General features: G+C 41.4%; 1 protein-coding gene across 2 annotated transcripts in view; it reads left to right on the top strand.

The window, feature by feature from the left end:
* Positions 1–206: 206 nt before the first annotated feature.
* The window catches only part of LOC132887168 (NACHT, LRR and PYD domains-containing protein 12-like), a 102347-nt gene continuing 89682 nt past the window's right edge, over positions 207–12871 (top strand). Inside the window, exons 1-3 of one of the 2 annotated variants that reach the window (XM_060922638.1) lie at positions 207–399; positions 3026–3096; positions 6250–6366. In XM_060922638.1, the coding sequence (XP_060778621.1) occupies positions 6251–6366 (116 nt within the window). In that variant the 5' untranslated portion in view covers positions 207–399; positions 3026–3096; position 6250. The remainder of the gene's footprint in view (positions 400–3025; positions 3097–6249; positions 6367–12871) is intronic. The other variant, XR_009654780.1, reaches the window with a different exon arrangement.

Below are 12871 nucleotides of genomic sequence, written 5' to 3' on the forward strand. Positions count from 1 at the left end.
TCTCCTTAAATAGGGCGCGGTCCCTGTGGAGACACACAAACACAGGTTGCCGTCAGGTGTAGTGATTCTGCCACTTACCTTCCCTGACTCCGCCCTCCTGTCACAGACCGGCACTTGACCACACCCCCGCTGCCACAGAGCTCTTTTGACTATGCAAAATAGCTGTGGCACTCCCAGTGAGCTCTGCCTCTTGTGAGCGGAGTTTCTCCACTTTGAAACTGGTGAAGACCTACCTCCGATTCACCATTAGTGAGGAGCGTCTAAGCAATCTTGGTGTGCTCAGCATTGAATCCAGAAGGTCCAAGGCTTAACTTGATGCATTTGTAGACCGTTTCTCAAGGAGTCACAATCGCAGAATCTTGTTGTTGCAGTGTTTCAGCCTGCTGTGAATGCTATAGGGTGAGTCTGAGACCACTGTATGTGAATTTATTTTTTCTTTTTTTATTTCCCCTCCCCTGCTGTACATAAAGAGTGAGATGATGACAGTGTGATTTAGATAAAGATAGTGATTGTGAAAAAGAAAATTCATTCATGCTGTGAATTTAAAAAGTGTCATGGTACAGATAAAAGGTTCATTGTATGCAAAAATAGAAATCTTATTTTACAAAAAAGAGAAACATGGTTTTAAGATTTATTGAGCACAATTTATTTTATGTTTAGGCTATTGAAACAGAATGTTTATCTCATTGTATTTATGCTCAATGTATTTTGTTTTGGTTTTAAATAAACTAAACAAAACATTTTGAACGCTTAAATATTGCCATGTTTTGTCCTTATATGTGCCCCCCTGAAAAAACACTGGCCCCACCTCGGCCCCCCTAATAATTTTGGTCTAGAACCGCCACTGTTAATCCGCGATCCCAGTTTAGGCGTGTAGGGGACAAAACACTCTGAAGTGATGAATTTTCACCCCCGCTGCATGGGGGGTGACGTCAACGACACATATTCTTATGCTATTTGCGCACAAAGCGGACCATATATGAACACATACACCAACATAAATGGAGATAAACTTAGCCTACAAAGAAAGAAAATGGATTCACAATATTGTGATTGAATTTGTTTAATTCGGAAGGGGAAAGACTACTCCCGTAAACTGACTGCATATTGCAGGATATTGCAGAGACAGTGCACTTGTAAGTGTACATGTAAAACCCCCGCCCGCATGACCCTTGTCCTTATCACAGGTCTGTGTGTGCGCGGCTGTGTCAGCATTTCACACATACACCCACAATAACTAGTCCCCAGTAGTTAGGATTGATACATATGTCTAAAACAGGGTTAATATTAAATTCAGGATTTTTGAAATAATCCTACCTTAATACAGTTGAATTCTACGATTGCAACATAAGAATCATAACAACCAATCAGATTTGTTCTACCGTGCCAGTTTTAGTAGTGATTTATGTGCAATGTATTTTTGTGCAATGCGCAACCACTTAATATTTCGTATTTGAAAATGCAAATTATTAATACGTCTACAATACATTATATTTTCATAAGAAAACAATTAAGTGATCTGAGTCTCCGTTGAGGGGGCGGGGCTGTAGCCACGAGGGGGCGACGCCCCCTTTCGCCCCCCCCATGGCGCCAGGCCTGATACAGCCGCAACATGTCCATACCTCTGACAATTAAAACATCGGAGAGGAGGTCTGATATAAGGTTTCACTTGAAAGCTCAGGTATCCAAGTTGTACTCGGTGTGGGATCGTTTGCGAATTAAATGTCAATACCACTGTTTGACTATCCACTTTTACACTATTCCTCGTTACTTGAATTCGCTTTGCTTCAACAACCACTTCGCTGTTTATCTCCTGCATAATTTCGTTATTTGATATTCCCAAAGGAACTCCATATATTACCCCCTTTGCCTTTGTGCGTGTCCCGGGTACATAAACCTCCACATCAAACTTCTTTAATGACTTTAGCGCAAGCGCTTTTTCTTGCTGACATTTGGAATTACATTCCACAAGAATCCTGCCATTGGTGAGGGATATTGCATGTTGGAAGCTACCAATTTCTTCACCTAATAGCTCAGCCAATTTAATGGGATTTATTCCCCTGCCCCCATTGCCACTCAGCTTCACAATTACATTAAATTCTCCAACTCTCCTTTCTTTCAAACGCCGAGACTCTCCTTCACTCCCCGTACTTAGAGATTTACTTCTTTCTTTCCGTTTCCTATGATTAACTACCTGAAATTCTTCACCCCCGCTATTCATACTATCTGAAAACCCCATATCATCCCCTAAATTATCGAAAATGTAATATTATCTTAAGATGTTCTCCTGACACGTCGTTACATAGAAAAACAAATATCCTCCTGAGTGGGCTCCTGCCCAAATCCTCGTCAAGGCCCTCTGCTGCCTGCCATCAATTGCTTCCAATCCGTGTAAAAGCTCGAAGCACCACTATCCGGGTCGTGAGACTACCGCTTAAAAGGTCACTGATGTCACTGTTTGCGCCGCCTAACGACATCACGTGACGTCCACCCACTTTCGCTAACTCCACCCAATGTGTCCACCCACTTCCAGCCAGCACGGTTCAGTGCGGTTGTAGTCGAAATGCAACCCCAACAGTCCCGCTCAGCTCGACTCAGCCTGGCACGGCTCAGCCGCGTTGGTAGTGGAAAAGCGGCATTAGCTTAAAAAATAGGGACACAACCAGTGTTAGCAGAGTGTGGTGGTAGCTATCAATACCATACTGCGTGTCGCAGAAAAGGTACGATTTTAGCATGTTCAAGCACTCAGAATTACAACCACATTAATAATGTTTTAAGAAATCAAACCATTTGTATATACCTCAAAATTTCAGCAAGATAAGAGTATAAACATTTAAGCACCTCAATGGTCTTACCTCAGTTTACCTCAGTGTACCGCAAATTCTGTGGAAAAGCTTGTCTGTGGTAAGATGGCCGCCCTGTGCGGACGATCTGGAATACGCAGTGAGGATAGTCTTCTATGTAAATCTATGGTGAGGAATCTAGTCTTCTATGTAAATCTATGGGTGTGTGTGTGTTCTCCCAGAGCAGGAAGTGAAAGTCTGCAGCTCTATTTAGTGCCAAGGAGAAAACGAACCTTTTCAGGACTAAAACCCGGTGAGTTTCTCCATCTAAAGCTTTAATAGTATTAAAAAATTTCAGTATTACTCTGAAAGTATTGGCTCCTGAGTGCCGCCCGGCTGGGCTGTGACTGGCCAGGAGATGGAGGATGGTAGTGACGGCACAGGATTCAACAGAGCGAGAAATTATTATTATTATTATTATTATTATTATTATTATTATCGGAATAAAAAGAGGAAAAATCTGAGCGTGAGGATTCTAGACCTAATTCAATAAGAAGGTTTGAAGGGGAACAGTATAAAATGTTTGTTAAACTGGTCATACTTCCTTCTTTTTTTGCTTGGCCCAGACTCTGTCTCCTCACTCACTGTAGCTTTAGGTACTAAAAATCGATCCATTTTGTCTCTGGCAAAGGCTAGCTGAAGTTCGCTAAATGTCCGCAATAGTAACTTATTCTGGTTTATTTTTCCTCGCATTGCGCCCCCCCCCCGCCGGAAGAACTCTGGCGCCCCCTAGAGGAGGCGCACCCCACACTTTGAAAAGCCCTGCACTAAAGCTAATAGGAAACTCACTAGAGGTGTAATCACTGGAATCCCAGCTAATGTGACTACAGATGCACTGAAAGGAAGTGTTAAGAATGTAAAAGTGAGTGAAATTAAACGACTTAGGACAAAGAGGAACGGTGAACTTTGTGACAGCCTCTCTGTAATGATCGCGTTTGATGAGAAGTTGCCGGATAAGGTGTGTGTTGGGTACAGATGTGCTATGAGGTTAAATTGTACATCCTGCCACCACTCCGTTGTTACAAGTGCCAAAGATTTGGTCACACAGCAGCTGTATGCAAAGCTAAGTTGAGATGTAGTAAATGTGGTGAAGAGCACGAGTATGGCGATTGTGATGAGGATTACAGACGGTGTTGTAACTGTGGAGGTGAGCACAGCGGCTTATCAGGGCTGCGAGTTTAGTAAACGAGCCAAAGAAGTTCAGAAAGTCAGCTACCCAAGGGATTAGTTACTCAGAAGCAGTGAATAGGCAATTATTTTTAAATTGCAGGGGTAGGCAATTATTTTTTCCATGGGGCCACACGAGAAACAGAAAATCTTGTGGAGGGCCCAAGGGGTCCTAGGAACAGCCCAAGGGGTCGATTGGAACAGCAAGAACAATTCTTTTGTTTCTGCTTTACACTGAACACATTTTAGGTTTGAGATCAAAAGATGAATATGAGCCGATAGATCAGAATTTCAACTTCATCTCCTGATCTTTACATCAAGTAAACAACAACAGAACATGACACCTTTGGAGGCAGACCACCCAATGGTCAAGTGAGCAAAAGTATTGGGACAGATAGTCTTAAGTAAATGAGAAAAACAGAAGAATTGCCCTTGCTGTTCCAGCGCTTTCAGAGGGGTCTGTATAAACACATGATGACATGAGATTAAAACTAATCACAATGGAGGCAGATTGATCATCTGACACCAAATAACAAGGCATTTAATGTCACTTTTCATAAATGTTCCTCAGTTTTGAATTGCTGGGCTTTATCAGGCTTTGTTTTATTTTTATACAGAAATCTTGTGTTACTTTCTGCTTATTAGATTAAGATTGTTGAAGAGGTTCTGTGTTAATTCAAGCTGGATATACAGTCATCCATATCCATGCCATATTATATTAGCATGTACCAGTGGTTGCGTTAGACTTTTTCATTGTCCGTCATTTTGACGGACAGGGTCGTAAAAATTCCGTCATTGTCCATTATTATCTGTCATTTTATTTAAACTTTTAAATGACAATGTATATAAGCTATAAATGCTATATATTTAATAACTTGCGTTTTCATGGACTCATTTTCATTTAAAAATTAATTCACAGAACAAGCTTGTATTATTTAATCATTTATTTATGTATTTATGATGCAAAAAGATGAACAGAGATTCTGACGTTCGGTCACTTGTGAACCCATTTTCCCTCCGCTAAAAACATTGCGGCTGTTGTGCCTTAACGGGCATATGAACAATGTTATTTTACAACGTAGCAAGACAATTGCAGTTAAAATATGAACACAACGATTTAAGTGACAATCTAATTTGACCTGTTTGCGTGAGCTCAAACTTTCCTTCTGGCCCGCATGGATTTAAATTGGGAGCTCGCTTGTGCATAATCAAAGTCGTCAATGGAGACTGCTGCCGAGGCAATTGTCATTAAATTTTGCGTCTTTTCCTCGGACAGACGACTTCTCATTGACGTTTTAATTTTATTCTGAAGGCTGAACCCGCGCTCTGCTGCGACACTGGAGACTGGAATAACCAGCGCCACTTCAGCCAAAGTTCTGAAGTCGGGAAACATTTCTCCCAGGGAAGTGATCAGAAGCCGGCAAGAGCCTCTGAAAGTTGGATTTCCCGACCCTGCTAGTACTCTCTTCATAGGGAGGAAATCCTGCAGCATGCGGTCTTTCTGCACCCCGCGGAGCCTGGAACCTGACACGGAAGGTCTTAAATAAAACGAAGTTATGTTTAAATGTTAGTTTGTCTACCCGTGCTCTCATTAAAATGATAGTTTAGTAGATATTCGAGCAGTGATGTTCCTAAGCTTACTGGGGAAGAATACAATAAATCGACATTTGTTTCATTTTAAAAACAAGAAAACAACTAGCCTCAATGAGCGCTATTGCATTAAGACGTACAGGCAGAGAAACGACACAAACATGCATCTCTTTTTTTAATAGCAAAAATGACGTGTCTTCTGCAGAGAAGGGAAACATTAATCCATCTCACTGTGCTAGTGGTTAGAAAAGTGAGAGCGCGGTGAGGAGCGCGATGGGGGGAACAGCCTTGCGCAGTGGCTACAGTGTATACATGAGCAGCCGATGCACTGAACATCAAGACTGCCGCAACATCGGCTCAGATTGAAAGTGACTGCAGTGAAGACTATGTATACTGTATGTAAGAAAACTCTGCCACAACTTGCCAATAATTTCAACTGTGTGTTTCATTATGTTTTATTATTGTTATTATTAGGCTATTATTGTTATTGGTAATGGTAACGGTAAACATCCGTCAAAATGACCGACGGCCTTCAGATTTTTCCGTCATAGCTAAAAAAAAATCCGTCAATGACGGACAATTGTCGGTTAACGCGACCTATGGCATGTACACTTCCCTTAATTTGTGTCTGTAATAATATGTGTTGTAGAATGATGGAGGGAAAGAGATCAGACTCACCAGAACCCAGCTGTGTGTCCATGAAGAGTGACGAGTCAATGAGCCCCCCATATAACTTCAGAGACAGAGATAATCCTGCTGATCTGAGGTCAGTATAGTGAGGAGGTTTCTTGTTCTTTTCTCACCAACAAAATTCAGAATGTACACATTTTCCCTCAATTTAGTTTTCATAGTCCTGCTGCTGTTCAGTCCAACACCGCTTGTCCAATTAGTGGACTGGATCTCACTGTTAAATAAACACCAATAGATATTGTGCATTATTGAGCTTGAGTCACGTCTGCACCTGCCAGCACTCAAAACTCCACTTCCCATGATTCACAGTGGTCTTCAAACATGGCCGCCATGGACTACAGCACCCAGCACACACCTCACTGCTCAGTCACCAGGTTACTGATTTCATTCTCCTGTTCACGATTACCACAGTGCACTATTTCAGCAGATCAGTGCAAAGGAAACGCTCAGTGTGTCATTCCTGACCTTACCAAGCCTTGTATTTAGTTCTTCTGATATTCTGGGTTTATTTATTCTTGCCTAGACTTCTCTAATTATCACCTGACCTCTGCCTGTTTACCTGAATAAAATCCTTTCTTCACCTAAAGATCCATCTGCCGTATGGTGACCAGATTAATTGATTGATTGGTTGCTTTATTCTGAACAGTAAAGAAGATATAAAAAACAAACAAAAAAAACCAAAATAAAAAAATGCAATCATCAATACATCGTCATAAGCAAACAGAATAGCGTAGCCACAAGGCAGTAACATAATGTTCGGAAAGGATTAGGAAGAAGTAAATAACTTATCAAATCCTAACCCTCTATACCACCGCTAATCAAACATCACTTTCCACCATAATAAACTATATATACAAAAGAAAACAAAATCAACAAAAAAAGAAAACGTACCAAGACATACCAACATGGTATAATATCGACCAAATCATGTATACAGATACTTATGTTATGCATATATACACATACAATACATATATACAGATACTTATGTATATATACACACATACCTATAACTATACACATCCATACGTACACAGACACCCATATCATAATTATGCATATTATGCTTATTATATACAATTATGCATACATATATATAAAACACAAAAATACTCACATTTTATACTATATATATATATATATATATCCGTATGTACCCATACCCACATACTGTATATACACTTATATTATCAATAGAATGTTATTGTAATTCCTCCTCCCTATACCTCATAAAGATCTGTTCCTTATACCTTTTTTTGAACTGGTTTATACTGTAGTTGTACATTTCATGAGCTCCATATTCAAACTGTTCCATAGCTTTAATCCACAAATAGAAATACTGAACATTTTTAACGTTGTCCTAGCACTGCGAATTTTAAATTTCAATTTCCCCCTAAAATTATAGCCCCCCCCCCCATCCGAGAACATTATTTGGATATTCCTTGGTACTTTATAATTCCTTACTTTGTACATTACTAAGGCAGTTTTATATTCTATAATATCCCTGAATTTTAAACATTTTGAATTTAAGAATAGTGAATTAGTATGATCTCGGTAACCAGCACTATGAATTATTCTTATAGCTCTTTTTTGAAGTATAGTTATTGCATTGTTACGACCACTAGGCTCAAGTGACCATAACATAAAAGGGAGTCCACACAGTTGTTCCAATTTTAGCAATATTTTCATTAAATAATAATAATAAAAAGAAGAAAAATGAGAAAGAACAAAGGAAAACCTGGGCTGGGCAGGCCTTCTCCCAGTGAAGGCCTGAACAGCACACAGCCAAACAACCAAACCAAAATGCCAGCAAAGCACGCCCTCCAACCTGACAGCCATAGGCTGTATTTGAACTGTTCCGCCTGTTTGGCCAAAGTGACAAGATACCAAACAGCTCCTCCTAAAGGTCAGGAGGGGGAGAGAGAACAAGTTCAAGATTAATATATCAAAAAGGTGGAGTAAGCACTCTCAGCATGACCAAGCTGGGCGTGACATCACTCCCCCCCAAAAGACAGAGACCCATCTCTGGGACTCTGTTCACTCTAACAAATCTATTATCCATAACCAAAATCCCCAAAAAACCCAGTACACCCAATACCTTTTTTTTTTTATAGATACCCCACCTACACCACAACAAATCACCTCCCTCCACCCAAATTCCCTGCCCCAAACTGCATTCCATCCAGCAAATCCCGGCGCCTGGATAGCAAGAGAGGAAACACAAGTTACGACACAGAATCAGAGGCCAGAGAAGAGACAAAACATCCCACTAATAGTCATCAGGAGCCCGAGACAATGCATCGGCCATAATATTTTCAGACCCCTTAATGTGCCTAATAGATAAATTGTAGGGCTGCAGAAAAAGAGCCCAACGCATTAAACGCTGGTTAGTGTTCTGCAGAGACGAAAGAAAAGTCAAAGGGTTGTGGTCGGAAAAGACCACCACAGGGTGCACCCCACCACCAACGTAAACATCAAAATGTTGGAGTGCCCAAATAAGGGCCAGGGCCTCCTTCTCAATAATAGAATAGTTAAATTGGTGACAATTAAATTTCCGGGAGAAAAAACAAACTGGTTGGTCTATACCATCCTCATCCTTTTGGAGGAGAACAGCTCCTGCACCTACCTGACTAGCGTCTACCTGCAGCTGGAACAGTTCCTCCAGCTTAGGAGCAGACAGGACAGGTGCAGTGGTCAAAAGAGCCTTAGCATTTTCAAATGCTTTCTCACACTCAGGAGTCCAAAGAAATTTAGCTGAACTCTTTAACAAATTCGTCAGAGGGGCGACAACAGATGAAAAATTGCGGCAAAAGTTTCTATAGTACCCAATCATACCCAAAAACCGCATTAATTCCTTTTTAGTCACAGGACGTGGAAAATTATCAATGGCCAGGACTTTAGCTCTTATAGGCCGCACTTCACCCTGACCAACTACTCTGCCAAGATAGACTACTGTAGCCTGAGCAAACTCACACTTTGCTAAGTTTACAGTAAGATTGGCAGCAGCAAACCTTTCAAACAATAAACGAACACGTGCAAGATGATCTTCCCACGTGTCCGAATAACAAACCACATCAAGATACACAGCGCACCCCTCCAGTCCCGCAACGACTCGATTCATGAGCCGTTGGAAAGTGGAGGGGGCGTTGCGCAAACCAAATGGCATACGCGTGTAGGAAAATAATCCGTTGGGTGTAACAAAGGCAGAAATCTCCTGTGCCCTAGAAGTCAGAGGTACCTGATAGTAACCTTTAAGCAAATCAAATTTGCTAACAAACCGAGCTGCACCAACCTGATCAATACAATCCTCTATGCGAGGCAATGGATACGAGTCTGGTTTTGTGACCATGTTCACCTTGCGGTAATCTGTACAAAACCTGTATGTGTGGTCAGTTTTTTTGACTAACAAACACGGTGAAGACCAACTTGAACATGATGGTACAGCAAGACCATTATCAATAAGATACTGGACACTATCATCCAAGCTCCTGCGCTTTTCAGAACTAACACGGTAAAACCTCTGACGGACAGGCTCTGCATCACCAACTTCTATGTCATGCTCAATCCATGACGTACAGGTTGGAATGTCTGAAAACAAACATAAAAACTCCAAAATTAAACTTTTTAACTGTTCTCTCTGCTGCAAGTCCATCTGACTCAGAAGTCCATCTAACTGGGCCAACATCTCGGAATTATTCAAATGAGCATGTAACATGGCATCATCAGGGCCCCTCATCTCTTCCCCCACCACAGGAGAATTAGGCAATGTAGATGCCAACAAACCAAGAGACACCTCAGGTTTAGCATCAGAATGTACTGATGTATAGTATGGCTTCAGTAAATTCACGTGGCATAATTGTGTTGCACGCCTACGATCTGGCGTAACAACCACGTAATTCGTGTCAGACACCTGACGAACAACACTATAAGGCCCCGAAAACTTTGCAGCAAAAGGAGAACCAGGAACAGGCAACAATGCCAAAACCTGATTTCCCGTGTTGAAAGTACGAGCTTCAGTCTTACGGTCATAATTTTTCTTCATTTTTAACTGAGCTTCAGTTAAATTCTCGTTTGCCATCTTACAAGCCAGAAGTAGCCTGCGTCGGAAACCATACACATAATCAGACAAAGTTTGTGGTGGTTCAGATGAATCTAATTCACTGGACAAGACTGACAAAGGAGTGCGAACTTTATGACCAAACACTAGTTCATTTGGACTAAACCCAGTGCTTTCCTGCACAACCGCTCTAGCTGCCAAAAGTAACCATGGCAGACCATCTTCCCACTCCCGGCCCATCTCTATACAATACGTACGCAACAGAGACTTAAAGGTGGCATGGAAACGTTCCAAGGCCCCTTGACTCTGTGCGTGATAAGCACTACTAAAGTTATGTTGTATCTGGAGCTCTTTTAAAGCAGCAGCAAATGTCTTTGATGTAAAATTTGAACCTCGATCACTCTGAATGATCTTAGGGAGGCCAAATGTTGAAATAAACTGAGACAGGCACTTTATAACAGACCTTGTAGTAATTGTCCTCAAAGCATATACAGTAGGGTAGCGAGTAGCCTGACACATAATAGTAAACAGATAAATACATCCAGTCTTAGACTTGGGCAAAGGTCCTACACAGTCAATAATCAAATATTCAAACGGATTACCAACGGATGGAATAGATTTCAGAGGTGCAGGTTTAATGACACTTGGTTTGCCAGCAACCTGACAAACATGACAAGCTCGAACAAACCGTGCAACATCTTTCTTTATCCGTGGCCAATAAAAATATTGTAACAACTGATTGTAGGTTTTTCTCACCCCAAAATGACCCGCTGTTTCACCGTGAGCTGTTTTTAACGCAACCTCACGAAACTTTTCAGGCATCACCACCTGCAAAACCTGCTCTCTCACAACAGCATCTGCAGTAGGTGACCACCTTCTTAGCAATAAACCATCACTGATAAAGTAACTGTGGTCCAAATCATTATTTTGTTCACACAAATCAAAATACTTTTGTAAGCTCTCATCATTCTTTTGAGCTTCCACAATGTCAGAACGAGACAAAGGTGCTGGTAATTTGGGAACAAATATTTGAGTAGACATGTTCTTAGATGCATCAAACAGCTTAGAATTTTGCGCACGGGCCATAGCGCGCGTCACAGCACAAGCAGTGAAAACATCTGGAAAATGTTTTTGACAAACATCAGACTCATCTAGTGGAGAAGCTTTATTCCCAACCACTGGTGATGGAGAAACCTGATCAGGAAAAACACAATCACGGGCCAAATTATTCCCAATAATCACATCAATTCCTTCAATGGGCAACGAGGGACGAACAGCTATGGCTACCTCACCATTCACAAAATCAGAGGACAATTGAATTTTGTGCAAAGGCACTGGGAATGACTGTAGACCAATTCCTCGAATCAATACAAAATTTCCCGTGTCAGATTGAGAAGAGAAGGACAAAACAGATTGGGAAATGAAACTTTCTGATGCGCCTGTATCACGCAAAATTTTCACTGGAACGCGACGGGAGTCTCCAAGCAAAGACACAAACCCATCCGTAACAAACGGCGCATAATCCGCTAAACTAGAAATCACCAATTCAGATGTATCACCTTTTAGAGTTACATTATCAGTTGACGCTGTACACTGGGTACGATCCAACAAATTCACTGCAGTCTTTTTAAAGTTGCTCTTTGAACATGCAGGCTTAATAGACGAGGTACAGAGGCCAACTTTGCCTCCCTCGCTTTTCACCTTATCATGCCCCAATAATACTGGACAATTTGATTTCCAGTGGTTTTGACCAAAGCAATAATTGCAATCCTTTTTAGGATTAAATCCGGGCGGCTTACCCTGCATCATTACATTAGTGTTGGAATTAACAGAAGTGTCCACTCTAACCCCGCTAGGGCAACGAGTGTACGAACGCAAACTAGACAGACGAGATGGAATCTTGTGCGTGAGAGAAAAATTATCACCAAGAACCGCAGCCTCTGCTGGCGTTTTCACCTTATGTTCGTTAATATAAGTGGCTATACGATCAGGCAAACCGTTTTTAAACTGTTCCAATATCATAAGATTGCACAACGTATCAAAACTCTCCACATTTTCTGCTGTAAGCCAGCGCTGAAAAAAAGTAGTTAAATCCCTTGCCCATTCAGCATATACTTGTTTGTCCAATTTTTTCCAAGAACGAAAACGCTGTCTATAGGCCTCTGGAATTAACTCATAACATTTCAACACCGCCGCTTTAACGCGCTGATAAACTTTTCTATCAGCGGTGGGTAGAGCCACAAATGCTTGTTGGCCACGACCAATTAACGAGGTCTGCAACAATAATGTTTTCTCCTCATCGCGCCAATGCTGTTCAGCCGCAATGTTCTCAAACAAGGAGAAAAACACGTCAGGATCACGCTCATTAAATTTAGGCAGGAACTTGATCATGCTGGCCAAACCAGGTTGCGAAGTAGACGGACTGCCGAGTCTGCCCTCAGCAGTTAACTGCAATCGAGTGTGCTCAAATTCACGGTCCTGTTCTAATTGTTTAAGCCACTCAAGTTCCAATAAACGTTGTTTT

The sequence above is a fragment of the Neoarius graeffei genome, chromosome 5 (genome assembly GCF_027579695.1).
Source record: "Neoarius graeffei isolate fNeoGra1 chromosome 5, fNeoGra1.pri, whole genome shotgun sequence".
Lineage (NCBI taxonomy): Eukaryota > Metazoa > Chordata > Actinopteri > Siluriformes > Ariidae > Neoarius > Neoarius graeffei.